At 29.0% G+C, this 12,627-nt stretch overlaps 1 protein-coding gene across 11 annotated transcripts in view; it reads right to left on the reverse strand.

Annotated features, from left to right (window-relative positions):
• tau (microtubule-associated protein tau) overlaps nucleotides 1-12,627 on the reverse strand; it is a 205,498-nt gene that overhangs the window by 46,373 nt on the left and 146,498 nt on the right. For all 11 annotated transcript variants that reach the window (XR_012718293.1, XR_012718292.1, XM_075292286.1 and 8 more), the window contains one exon: nucleotides 7,444-7,646. Coding sequence is in view for 9 of the 11 variants with exons in the window: in XM_075292286.1 (XP_075148401.1) it covers nucleotides 7,444-7,646 (203 nt within the window). In the remaining 2 variants the exon portion in view is untranslated. The remainder of the gene's footprint in view (nucleotides 1-7,443; nucleotides 7,647-12,627) is intronic.

Consider the following 12,627-nt stretch of genomic DNA (forward strand, 5'->3'; position numbering starts at 1 on the left):
CTAAACTCATGATTTCGATTATTTGTTCATATCCGTAATCTTTACGATATTTGTTCAAAATTTATAAAAAAAACAAATATTGCAGTATAAATGAGGGTAATTAAAAAGTGTCACAGCATGACCAAAAGGTGGCACAAAAATGTAAAATTTATGCTATTTTGTGGCACAAAATATTATCGTTTAAAAAACGTGTCAAAAAATAAATGGATTTTTTGTTGTGAAGATGCGCTTATCGCTGATATAGTGTACCAGTATCGCTGTAAAATAAACTTAGTTTTTATTTATATACTTAATTATATACTTAAAGCCTAATAAATTTTAAATATAAAATATATTGTCATCTAAAATTAAAAAATAATGAGGAATTCAGAGAAATTGCACGGATATTTTAAAGTTACTGTTTGCTTTTTAATGTATACTTTAACAAGTATACTCGTTCTGAGTAAACTCTGTTTCATTTTAGATGACAACAGACTTATAAACAATTTCCGCATTTTAAAATATTTTACATCAGCCTTCCATAATATTTCGAAGATTTCCACTTAATAGCACTAAAAACTCAATGTCATCTACACATATATATGAGCATATTTTCGAGCTTAATAAAGAGTACACTTATCATTCATAGGATCACAAAGTCAATATGGTTTGGTCGCTCCTTACTTAAAAAAAAACTATAAAAAAACGTTTTATCGCTCAATTTTTCATTTAAATATGGTAAATGAAAACAAAAAAATAGGTTTAAAAAAGTATAGGAAAAAAATCAACTCAAGTGTTTGCAAAGATTTGAATTTTGTTTTTTGTTCTTTAGTGATAAAGCCAATGATACAAAAAAATGTAGAAACTTTACTGTCTCAATTTCTAATCAACCGTGAAATTGGATTTTTTGGTTTTTGATTGAAAGCATAAAAGAAAATCATAAAAATCAAATTACGTTAAAATTTTGTTGTTGTTTCTTTTTGAGGAAAAATTGCAGTGCTGTCTGTTTACTCATTTCAATACAGGGTCAATACAAAGCTTCCGGCTGCGGAGAAGTTCTCAAACTATTGCGCTTATAATTTTTATACAATAGGTGATTTTCAATCAATACCTTCAACTACTACACAACTACACCTACAATTACAATACTCAGTACATAATAATAATACAGTACGATATCAGACATGTGGTGTTCACACGTCATTAATTTTCTTCATCGTTAAATGTCAGAGAATACGTTTCAAAATGAATAACTGGAAAATTCAGAGAATTACAATGTTTATGAGGGTAAATAAATTTTACTTTATAGTTTTCGCTAAACTAATAAAATTTATTATATACTCAAAAAAAGTGAACCCTCTAGCCGATTTAATTCTACATTAGTTCATGGAATTATTATGGGAAGTTTACTTGACTGTAATAATTCTTTGTGGACGTTGGTTAAATGAATTAAAAAAGGGGGAACTGTACAAAATAAGCATAAAAATTTACTAAATTCATGGCTTCCACAAAATAGTTCTGAAATTCTTAAATTTTACCACAAATGCGCCCATCAAACTGTGAAATTTTCTTTCACAAACGAAAAAAATGATTCCACAAATTCACAAGTGTTCTTGCATTTGTGAAATCGGCGTTTCAGTTTAGTTAACATTTTCTAATATTAACATACATTTTCTCAAATTAACCAAAATTTTCCTTCAGGTGGGTTCACTTTTTTTTGAGTGTAATAAAAAAGTTTACACTGTGGCTGATAGGTAATGCGCTATATAGATTTATTTTTGACATCACTGTTGCCACTCGAGCCAAAAATAATCTACCAAAATTTGGAGAAAATTTCACTAAAACCTACCAAACGAAAAAATCTTATTTTGTCAAAATTTTATTTCCATAGATAATTTTGTTAACTATTTATTTTTAATTTTGTCAAAATTTTATTTCTAATTTTGTCAAAATTTTATTTCTATAGAAAATTTTGTCAAAATTTTATTTCTATAGAAAATTTGGTCAACATTTTATTTCTATAGAAAATTTGGTCAACATTTTATTTCTATAGAAAAATTTTGTCAAAATTTTATTTCCCTAGAAAATTTTATCAAAATTTAATTTTCCTAGAAAATTTTATCAAAATTGTATTTCTATAGAAAATTTTGTTACAATTTTATTTCTATAGAAAATTTTGTTACAATTTTATTTCGTTTGTTATTGTTGGCTTCTCTTCAATCGTTATTGTTGTTTTTGATCTCAGCTTAAAGCCATGCATTGACTAAACTACAAGTGTAGCTTAACCAACAGAGGAAAAGTATGCTTGTCAAATTTATTTGGGCACAGCCCTATAGACTATTAAACCCTTTTTCGGAACGTTCAAGTGTATTTCACTTTGGGTTGAGTGAATTACCCGAATTTATTCTGATTATTGGTTGATAGTTTTGCTGCAAGTAGAGGATGCTGATGAGGAATGTGGTAATTCCGAAACAGCTGTACATCCAACCATCTTGCAGTCTATAGGGCTTTGCCCAAATAAATTTGACAAGCATACTTTTCCTCTGTTGGTTAAGCTACACTTGTAGTTTAGTCAATGCATGGATTTAAGCTGAGATCAAAAACAACAATAATTTTATTTCTATAGAAAATTTTGTCAGCATTTTATTTCTATAGAAAATATTGTTAAAATTTTATTTCTATATACAATTTTGTCAAAATTTTATTTCTATATACAATTTTGTCAAAATTTTATGTATATAGAAAATTTTGTCAAAATTTTATTTCTATATAAAAATTTTGTCAAAATTTTATTTCTATATAAACATTTTGTCAAAATTTTATTTCTATAGAAAATTTTGTCAAAATTGTATTTCTATAGAAAAATTTTGTCAAAATTTTATTTCCGTAGAAAATTTTATCAAAACTTTCTTTTCCTAGAAAATTTTATCAAAATTGTATTTCTATAGAAAATTTTGTCAAAATTTTATTTCTATAGAAAATTTTGTCAAAATTTTATTTCCATAGAAAATTTGGTCAAAACTTTATTTCTGTAGAAAATTTTGTCAAAATTTTATTTCTGTAGAATATTTTGTCAAGATTTTATCCCTACAGAAAATTTTGTCAACATTTTATTTCTATAGAAGATTTCGTCAAAGTTTTATTTCTACTGGAAATTTTTTAAAAATATTATTTCTATAGAAAATTGGGTCAAAATTTTATTTCTATATACAATTTTGTCAAAATTTTATTTCTATAGAAAAATTTTGTCAAAATTTTATTTCCCTAGTCAAAATTTTTTTTTTTTTAGAAAAGTTTGTCAAAATTTTATTTCTATAGAAAATTTTGTCAAAATTTTATTTCTATGGAAAATTTTGTCAAAATTTTATTTCTATAGAAAATTTTGTTAAAATTTTATTTCTATAGAAAATTTCGTCAAAATTTTATTTCTATAGAAAATTTTGTCAAAATTTTATTTCCGTAAAAAATTTTGTCAAAATTTTATTTCTGTAGAAAATTTTGTCAAAATTTTATTTCTATAGAAATTTTTGTCAAAATTTTATTTCTATAGAAAATTTTGTCAAAATTTTATTTCCGTAGAAAATTTTGTCAAAATTTTATTTCTGTAGAAAATTTTGTCAACATTTTATTTCTATACAAAATTTTGTCAACATTTTATTTCTGTAGAAAATTTTGTCAAACTTTTATTTCCATCGAAGATTTTGTCAAAATTTTATTTCTATAGAAAATTTTGTCAAAATTTTATTTCTATAGAAAATTTTGTCAAAATTTTATTTTTGTAGTAAATTTTGTCAATATTTTATTTCTATAGAAAATTTTGTCAAAATTGTATTTCTATAGTAAATTTTGTCAAGATTGTAGGAAATTCAAAAATTTTATTTCTATAGAATATTTTGTCAAAATTTTATTTCTATAGAAAATTTTGTCAAAATATAATTTTTTCTATAGAAAAATTTGTCAAAATTTTATTTCCACAAAAAATTTTGTCAAAATTTTATTTCTTCAGAAATTTTTTTAAAATTTTATTTCTGTAGAAAATTTTGTCAAAATTTTATTTCTATAGAAAATTTTGTCAAAATTTTATTTCTATAGAAAATTTTGCAAAAATATAATTTTTTCTATAGAAAATTTTGTCAAAATTTTATTTCTATCCAAAATTTTGTCAAAATTTTATTTCTTCAGAAATTTTGTCAAAATTTTATTTCTACAGAAAATTTTGTGAAAATGTCATTTCTATAGAAAAATTTGGAGAAAATCTTAAATTTCGGTCAAAATTTTAATTCTATAGAAAATTTTGTCAAAATTTTATTTCCCTAGTCAAAATTTTTTTTATTAGAAAAGTTTGTCAAACTTTTATTTCCATCGAAGATTTTGTCAAAATTTTATTTCTATAGAAAATTTTGTCAAAATTTTATTTCTATAGAAAATTTCGTCAAAATTTTATTTCTTTAGAAAATTTTGTCAAAATGTTATTTCTATAGAAATTTTTGTCAACATTTTATTTCTATACAAAATTTTGTCAAAATTTTATTTTTGTAGAAAATTTTGTCAACATTTTATTTCTATACAAAATTTTGTCAACATTTTATTTCTGTAGAAAATTTTGTCAACATTTTATTTCCATCGAAAATTTTGTCAAACTTTTATTTCTATAGAAAATTTTGTCAAAATTTTATTTCTATAGAAAATGTTGTCAAAATTTTATTTTTGTAGTAAATTTTGTCAATATTTTATTTCTATAGAAAATTTTGTCAAAATTTTATTTCTATAGTAAATTTTGTCAAGATTGTAGGAAATTCAAAAATTTTATTTCTATAGAATATTTTGTCAAAATTTTATTTCTATAGTAAATTTTGTCAAAATTTTATTTCTATAGAAAATTTTGTCAAAATATAATTTTTTCTACAGAAAATTTTGTCAAAATTTTATTTCTTCAGAAATTTTGTCAAAATTTTATTTCTATAGAAAATTTTGTCAAAATTTTATTTCTATAGAAAATTTTGTCAAAATTTTATTTCTATAGTAAATTTTGTCAAAATTTTATTTCTATAGAAAATTTTGCAAAAATATAATTTTTTCTATAGAAAATTTTGTCAAAATTTTATTTCTATAAGAACTTTTGTCAAAATTTTATTTCTATAGAAAATTTTGTCAAAATTTTATTTCTGTAGAACATTTTGTCAAAATTTTATTTCTGTAGAAAATTTTGTCAAAATTTTATTTCTATCAAAAATTTTGTCAAAATTTTATTTCTTCAGAAATTTTGTCAAAATTTTATTTCTATAGAAAATTTTGTCACAATTTTATTTCTATAGAAAATGTTGTCAAAATTTTATTTCTATAGTAAATTTTGTCAAAATTTTTTTTCTATAGAAAATTTTGCAAAAATATAATTTTTTCTATAGAAAATTTTGTCAAAATTTTATTTCTATCCAAAATTTTGTCAAAATTTTATTTCTTCAGAAATTTTGTCAAAATTTTATTTCTACAGAAAATTTTGTGAAAATTTCATTTCTATAGAAAAATTTGGAGAAAATCTTAAATTTCGGTCAAAATTTTATTTCTATAGAAAATTTTGTCAAAATTTTATTTCTATAGAAAATTTTGTCAAAATTTTATTTCGATAGAAAATTTTGTCAAAATTTTATTTTATAGAAAATTTTGTCAAAAATTTATTTCGTTTTGTTTTGTTATTGTTGGTTTATTCTTCAATAAATTTGTTGGTTTTGATTTCAGCTTAAAACCATGCATTGGTTAAACTACAAATGTAGCTTAACCAATAGAGGAAAAGAATGTTTGTCAAATTTATTTGGAGACAGCCCTATAGACTTCAAGATGGGTGGATGGACGCGCGTTTCTTTTCTTTTCCTCCGTTGGTTAAGCTACACTTATAGTTTAGTCAATGCATGGATTTAAGCTGAAATCAAAATCAAAGACAAAAAAAATATTACTTTAGAAAATGTTGTCAAAATTTTATTTCTATAGAAAATTTTATTTCTATAGAATATTTTGTCAAAATTTTATTTCTATAGAAAATTTTGTTTCTATAGAAAATTTTGTTAAAATTTTATTTCTATAGAAAATTTTGTCAACAGTCCAACAGACGGATATCCGCGGTAGGAATTATGGGAGTCCTGTTAGAATGTTCATGGTCTGCGACCGGAATGTTTGACTGTCCACGGCTTCAATACTGTCTTTAGGCCATTTTTCTGATTATATTCGGCATTTATTTTTAGCCCACCGTCGATGAATACCAGCGGAGAGCAACCATCGGCCGTTGCGGTGGCCCACACCATTACAGTCGGCCGAGTTTGAGTTCAGCTGGACAATCGAAGTTGTAAATTTTCGACTGAGCTGTTTTGCAATTAAACCTAATAATTTCGTTTTTTTCTGTACACAAACGGGAATGGCTTTTCGTTGGAGAAAATCAAATTCGGTAACTAGCCACACGCATGGTCACCTCCTAGAGCACAATGTTAATTTTGAATGGGGAACACGGTTGTCGCAATCAGATACGTAATGCCCGAGAAAATAACATGGTTGTGACAAGTATGTTAAATGTTCACCGTCTAAAAATAACATTTTGCTCTAGGAGTTGATAATGTTCCTTCTCTGGATACACTTTCGAATCAACTTCTTGGATCTTTCCAGTATAATTTCTGTTTGGGAATCGGCGAGCTCTTCTACATTTTGGATCATCAATTTAAGTCAAGCTCATTTTGCAATATATCTTGCACCCGTTCTCGCGATTCAGCTCAGGAACAAGTTTTCTACCACTGTGACGTGAATTTCGACCAAATCTCGCCTTCACTTTTCGGATAATTTTTGGTTTTTACGTTTTGTTTCCATCCACAATTTCAACCCGTTGCAAGGTAACGAGCAATGATGCGACAAAAAAATATTCACATTTAAATTCTGGAGGGCTCTAATGACAGCCACTTTACAGCCAGCAATCACATTATCACGCACGAATTACTTGATTTCTGAATGCAAAAGAACGAAATGTTTTTGTAAGCTTGTAAACTATAAAATGAACTATCACTGGTATACACCTGTCAGACGAGCGATTGAGAAGTGTTTAGAATCTTGAAGTGGGTTGCAATACATATCAGCCACCCGTATATATTAATATACATATGAGGAATTATTGTAACATTTATAATTCAACATTGTAATTATAAAATAAATAGCACATGTTTCTCTTTTATGGTTCGGTTATTCCCACATAAATCCTTGTGAACCAGTTCATATGGAAACGTATTCTGACATTTCCTGATTGCGAATTTTATTGATGGAGTTCTATCAAAATATGATGATATTTCAAAATGTTTCTAAAAATGCCTTTAAAAATGTATTTTTTTTTAGAAATTTTGAAAACAATCCTCATTTGATTTCGTTTATCAAAAATAAATTTAACATTTTAAAATTTAAACTACCTAAAATGTCTTGAAATATTGAACATACCTTCTTTTCACCTCCTTTGGGGGCATACTTGTCATTCTTTGCTTCAATTCGTGGTGTTGCTTTTATTTCAATTTTCTTTGTTTCAATTTTAACATTACCACCACCTGGCTTGTAACTGGCATTGTCCAGAGATCCAATTTTGGAGCGTACGGCCTTCAGGTTTGGTGAAGGAGCGTGTCCAACTTGAATTTTATTCATTGGAACTGAAACATTAAAAATATTACGAATATTAATACAATCAAAAATATGCATATATAAAACAGAAAGTAATTTTTAAATAGTATCTTGGGTCTTTCGTTTAAGAGATTATTACGAGGGTTGCCTTTTATATTCCGGAATTAGAGAACAAAACCAAATTATAAACATCGACAATCGCTTTATTGTTTTTCAAAATATTCCATATTAATATCGATAAACTTTTGCACAATTGACAAAAAAATATGTGGTCAATTGTGGGGTTTGCGACATTTACCCACGTCGAAGGCTTATCTAAATCTTTACCGTTCTGTGGAAAGTCTGTCATTACAGAGTAAAATGAAGTTGTGTGTAAAATGTTGATATTCTGGCCTTATTCGTCTAAATCGGGAGAACACATATATATGGGGGCATTATCTAAATCTGAACCGATTAGTTGAAAATGGGTGAACATTTCTACCATATTTCCTCCAAATCGAGCGTACTTACACCTGGCAGTTAGGTTAGGTTAGATGTAGTGGCAGCCCGATATTTCAGGCTCACTTAGACTATTCCATTGTGATACCACAGTGGTGAACTTCTCTCTTATCACTGAGTGCTGCCCGATTCTGTGTTGAGCTCAATGACAAGGGACCTCCTTTTTATAGCCGAGTCCGAACGGCGTTCCACATTGCAGTGAAACCACTTAGAGAAGCTTTGAAACACTCAGAAATGTCACCAGCATTACTGAGGTGGGATAATCCACCGCTGAAAAACTTTTTGGTGTTTGGTCGAAACTGGGTTCGAACCCACGCTCCGATGTACATATGAATCTAACAAAATGGACGAGATATATATATATAACAGGTTGGCTGAAAAGTCCCCGGTGTGACACATAGATGGCGTCGCTAGTATTAAATGCATATTATTATACCCTAAACCACATAGTGGTCAGGGTATAATAAGTTTGATCGGCCAAAAAATGTGCCTACCAGAAATATTGATTTTAGACCCCATAAAATATATACCGATCGACTCAGAATCGCCTCCTGAGTCGATCTAGCGCTTGGTGTCCGTCCGTCCGTCCGTCTGTCCATGTATTTGTTGTTCACAGGATTCCGGTCGCAATTATCAACCGATTTTGATGAAATTTGGTACAGGGAGTTTTTTGGGCACAAGGACGAACGCTATTGAATTTGGAAGAAATCGGATCAAATTTAGATATAGCTCCCATATATATGTATCGCCCGATTTCGACAAATGGGGTCACTTTGCGCTTTTTTTCTAACGGATCGTCACCAAATTTGGCAAAAGCTAATCTTTTCCATCGCCTTTCAACTCTACAAAATTTCATCCAAATCGGTTCAGATTTAGATATAACTCTCATATATATGTATCGCCCGATTTTTCTAAATTTGGCCATAAAACCCTTATTTATCAACCGATCTTACTCAAATTTGGCTAAATGTAGTCTTCTATAGCACTAACTATATGTGCAAAAAATCATCGAAATCGGTTCAGATTTAGCTATAGCTCCCATATATATGTACCGCCCGATTTTTCTAAATTTGGCCATAAAACCCTTATTTATCAACCGATCTTACTCAAATTTGGCTAAATGTAGTCTTCTATAGCACTAACTATATGTGCAAAAAATCATCGAAATCGGTTCAGATTTAGATATAGCTCGCATATATATGTATAGCCCGATTTTCCCAAATTTGGCCATAGAACCCTTATTTATTAACCGATCTTACTAAAAGTTTGCTAGATTCAGTCCTCTATAGTACTAACTATATGTGCAAAATTTCATCCAAATCGGTTCAGATGGAGATATAGCTCCAACATATGTATCACCCGATTTTGAAAAAATCGCCCCTAATAACCTTATGTTTGACCATACAGGCCTCATTTCTTAACTGTACTGTTAGAAAAATATGTTTTTCATATGTTCCGATATAAACAAAATGTGTTTCGGGCACAATTTTTAAACACAATATATTTAAGTGCAAACATGTAATGTTCCTAAACTAACACAAAATGTTTGGGACACATATGTTAATATGTTAGAATATATTATGTTTGGGGCATGAATGTTTCATAAAAATAATATGTGTGAATGTAAACATATATAAATTTACAAATTTCGAGTAAACATATATATGTTGTGATACTTTATTCAGAGAGCGACAGAGAGAGAGAGTTAGTATAGAGAAAGAAATAGATATGGAAACCGGGAGGGTTGAATAAAAAATATCAACATAACACAGCGAGAGAATGAAATGAGAGCAATTTCTGTGTATGTATGTTGTTTCGGAAAACTGTTTTATAATAAGGCCAAAAATTTGGTATGCTTATGTCTAAATATTATTTAATTTGAATAGTAGAATGAGTATTCGGAATAAAGAGAATAGATATTCGGAACCAAAAGAATAGACATTTGAAAAAAACAGCATATTTGTATTACAGAAAAAGATGCGAAGAACTCAAAAATTTCGTGGAAGTGAAAATTATGTGAGGGAATGAACATAATCTTCTTTGGGGAATTCTTCCAAGCATATACTATTCTTGGACTCAAAATGCTTCCAAACATATAATATGGTCACATAAAACAAACATATTAATGTTTCGGCGGTATCCAATAATATATGTGCTTCCTGAAAAATATGTTTGGAACATATGTTAGAGAAGCGATTTTTTTGAGGATGTGATCTTACTCAAATCTTGCACAAGGTAACCTTTTGTGGTATTAATCAAACCCGCAAAATATTATGCAATTTGGTTCAGATTTAGATATAGCTTCCATATATATGCATCGCTTATTTATTTATTAACCAATGTTACTCAAATTTAAAATTTTGATGTACTAGCCGATCGTATTTATACGTACTTGTAGCTTTTACATAAGAATATTGCTCGATTTTTACAAATTTTGATTTATTACCCACACTAATTTAACGATTTTCTCTTTTTTAATAATGGGCTCAATATTAGTGGCATACTAACTGCGTAGGTGCAATATCAACACAGCCAGTGTTGCTAGAAGTAGGGGAAATTCCCTATATGTAGGTTTTTTCTAATATTTAGCGTAGGGACGTAGGGCCACAATGTAGGACATTTTCACTCAACATAATTTGTAATAATTTTTACATTTTGGTGGGTCTAGAGGAGGAAATTAGAAGCCGACAAGGCTTGATCTTTAATAATGTGTGGTAAACTTTATTCCTGTAGAAAATTTTGTCAACATTTTATTTCTATAGAACATTTTCTCAAAATTGTATTTCTGTAGAATTTTTTTTCAAAATATTATTTCTATAAAAAAATTTTCTCAAAATTTTATTTCTGTGGAATTTTTTCTCAAAATTTTATTTCTATAGAATTTATTGTCAAAATTTTATTTCTATAGAAAAATTTCTCACAAAAATTTGTTTATAGAAACTTTTTCCAAAATTTTATTTTTATAGAGATTTAACAAAAAACGTTACTAATTTGGGTAGAATTCTACCAACTGTGGCAACGGTGGTGGTAATACAAGTTTATAATCTAAGTTATATACGTTGCATATTCATGTTTTAAGATAATCAAGTACTTAGAACCATTTTTGTTTTGTAAAATTTTTTAAATTTAACGAAAAATATAGTAGGGAAAATTGTTTGGGAATGTATGGGAAAGTAGGGAACTTTTTTTGTCCTTGTAGGGTAAACCGAACATTTTCCCTGGCAACATTGACTATGAGCTATAGTCAGATTGACACAAAGCACCCATAGACATGTACCACTAAATTTTCTTAAATATGTAACTGCGGTTTATCTCCCAGACCTATATGTTACCCCACAAATGCTTATGATTACTAATTCTGTAATGGTGGTTTAGGGTATGATATAGTCGGCCCCGCCCGACTTTCTACTTTACTTACTTGTTTTTATATAGTACCAACCTTCAAATGATTCGTGTCAAAATTTGACGTCTGTAAGTCAATTAGTTTGTGAGATAGAGCGTCTTTAGTGAAGCAACTTATGTTATTGTGAAAAAAATGGAAAAAAAGGTATTTCGTGTTTTGATAAAATACTGTTTTCTGAAGGGAAAAAATACAGTGGAACCAAAAACTTGGCTTGATAATGAGTGTCCGGACTCTGCCCCAGGGAAATCAACAATAATTGATTGGTATGCAAAATTCAAGCATGGTGAAATGAGCACGGAGGACGGTGAACGCAGTGGACGCCCGAAAGAGGTGGTTACCGAAGAAAACATCAAAAAAAAAATCCAAAGAATGATTTTGAATGACCGTAAAATGAAGTTGATCGAGATAGCAGAGGCCCTAAAGATATCAAAGGAACTTGTTGGTCATATCATTCATCAATATTTGGATACGCGGAAGCTCTGTGCAAAATGGGTGCCGCGCGAGCTCACATTTGACCAAAAACAACGACGTGTTGATGATTCTGAGCGGTGTTTGCAGCTGTTAACTCGTAATACACCCGAGCTTTTCCGTCGATATGTGGCAATGGATGAAACATGGCTCTATCACTACACTCCTGAGTCCAATCGACAGTCGGCTGTGTGGACAGCGACCGGTGAACCGTCTCCGAAGCGTGGAAAGACTCAAAAGAGAAGGGAAAAACCATCAACAGTGACTATTATATGGCGTTATTGGAGCGTTTGAAGGTCGAAATCGCGGCAAAACGGCCCCATATGAAGAAGAAAAAAGTGTTGTTCCACCAAGACAACGCACCGTGCCACAAGTCATTGAGAACGATGGTAAAAATTCATGAATTGGGCTTCGAATTGCTTCCCCACCCACGGTAAAGGGTGATAGGTCAAAATTTGGTCAATATAAACTTGACGTATTTCTTTCAATTTTGCAATTAAAAAACCTGAACACCCCTCATTTTGAAGGTGTGTGTGTGAAGAATGTTGCTCCTATTTTGATTTTGGAATTCACTCTTCAGTTGTCAAAATGCCGTCCAAGCAAGAAGAGCAGCGTATTAAAATTTTGCTCGCGCATCGCGA

Source organism: Haematobia irritans, chromosome 1 (assembly GCF_050003625.1).
Source record: "Haematobia irritans isolate KBUSLIRL chromosome 1, ASM5000362v1, whole genome shotgun sequence".
In the NCBI taxonomy this organism is placed as follows: Eukaryota; Metazoa; Arthropoda; class Insecta; order Diptera; family Muscidae; genus Haematobia; species Haematobia irritans.